Below are 1653 nucleotides of genomic sequence, written 5' to 3' on the forward strand. Positions count from 1 at the left end.
AGGGTCAAGATCTGTCCTCTGAGACACTTTGAGGACGTGACAGCAGCTGTATCAGAGCTCAGAGACAAACTACAGGACGTCCTGACTGAGGACTGTAGGACCATCTCTTGTGCCATATCTGATGTGGACGTTTTACTCGCTCGACCAGACGCAATGAGCCGAGCTGATTTCTTGATGTTCTCAGTTTGCATCTCTCTGGATCCAGATACGATGTATAGAGACATGCTACTCCCCGTGTCGTACCACAGAACACGATATCTGAAGCAGAACCAGAGTCTTCCAAGTCATCCTGACAGGTTCACTTACTACTTTCAGGTTATGAGCAATGAGGGTCTGTTGGGTCAGAATTACTGGGAGGTTGAGTTGAGAGGAGGCGGAGCTTGTGTTGCTGCGGCGTACAGAAACGGTACAGTGGCTGAACGCACATTTGGGTTCAACAACAAATCCTGGGCATTAAACTGCACTCAAACTGGCTACACATTTTATCACAACAGCGTTGAAACTCCAGTACCAGGTCCAGTTTCCTCCAGAATAGGAGTGTACCTGGACCACACAGCAGGTATTCTGTGTTTCTACAGCGTCTCTGGTACCATGACTCTCCTCCACAGAGTCCAGACCAGATTCACTCAGGCCATTTATCCTGGACTGAGGTTCCAAATGTCCAAAGGAGACACTGCTTCATTCATTAAACCACAATAATATCCTGGTGTTTTGTGGGTATTCTCTTTTTGGTTCCTTTCAGTTGGAACCATCAGTTGTACTAGTAGAACAGGACCTGATCCATAATTTTCTTCAGTGACGTATGACTTGATATTTAAATAGGTATGTAAACAGGATGTTTAAATAGTTTTCACAGCAGCTGCAATTTGTGTTCTCTAGTGTGATGCAACTGGAGATGAACATTGAACACTTAAAATTGAGCCGAACAGCCTTTTAAATCCACTGAGTTGTTAAAACAAATATAGGGTTAACAGACAGTGTTCAGTTGAAAGTTCTTCCTTGTTCCTTCCTCCAAACATAATGATGGGTGGAACCAGTGACACTCCCTTCAGTAACCTCATATTTACATCTGAGCTGAAACAGTTTCTGTTCTGCAGAAGAGAAACTCAAACAGCCACTACAGAGAGCAGAAATGGAGCAGAGAGGAGTTCAGCAATACCAAAGCAACTTGTCTTGTTCCATCTGTCTGGATCTACTGACGGATCCGGTGACTATCGCCTGTGGACACAGCTACTGTATGAACTGTATTAGAAACCACTGGGATGAAGAACATCAGAGGAAAATCTACAGCTGCCCTCAGTGCAGGAAAACCATGAGACGGAAGGCTGTTTTAAAGAAAAACTTCACATTAGCTGCTTTAGTGGAAGATCTGAGGAAGACTGAACGCCGAGCTGATCGCTGCTATGCTGGACCTGAAGATGTGGCCTGTGATGTCTGCACTGGGAGGAAGAGGAAAGCTGTCAAGTCCTGTTTATCATGTCCAGCTTCCTACTGTAGGAATCACCTCCAACCTCGCTATGATGCTCCGCCATTAAAAAGACACAAGCTGGTGAATCCCTCCAGGACTCTCCAGGACAACATCTGCTCTCGTCATGATGAGGTGATGAAGATCTTCTGTCGTACTGATCAGCAGTGTATCTGTTATCTCTGCAC

General features: G+C 45.3%; 1 protein-coding gene across 3 annotated transcripts in view; it reads left to right on the forward strand.

Moving 5' to 3' along the window:
- The window catches only part of LOC106937716 (tripartite motif-containing protein 16-like), a 16338-nt gene that overhangs the window by 9819 nt on the left and 4866 nt on the right, over window positions 1-1653 (forward strand). Inside the window, exon 3 of one of the 3 annotated variants that reach the window (XM_015019361.1) lies at window positions 34-707. In XM_015019361.1, coding sequence (XP_014874847.1) covers window positions 34-699 — 666 coding nt within the window. In that variant the 3' untranslated portion in view covers window positions 700-707. Of the gene's footprint in view, window positions 1-33; window positions 708-1653 lie in introns of those variants that run through there. The other 2 variants (XM_015019359.1, XM_015019360.1) reach the window with 2 other exon arrangements.

This window comes from Poecilia latipinna, unplaced genomic scaffold (assembly GCF_001443285.1).
Source record: "Poecilia latipinna isolate Pla-1442-1.1 unplaced genomic scaffold, P_latipinna-1.0 Scaffold2420, whole genome shotgun sequence".
Taxonomy (NCBI): domain Eukaryota; kingdom Metazoa; phylum Chordata; class Actinopteri; order Cyprinodontiformes; family Poeciliidae; genus Poecilia; species Poecilia latipinna.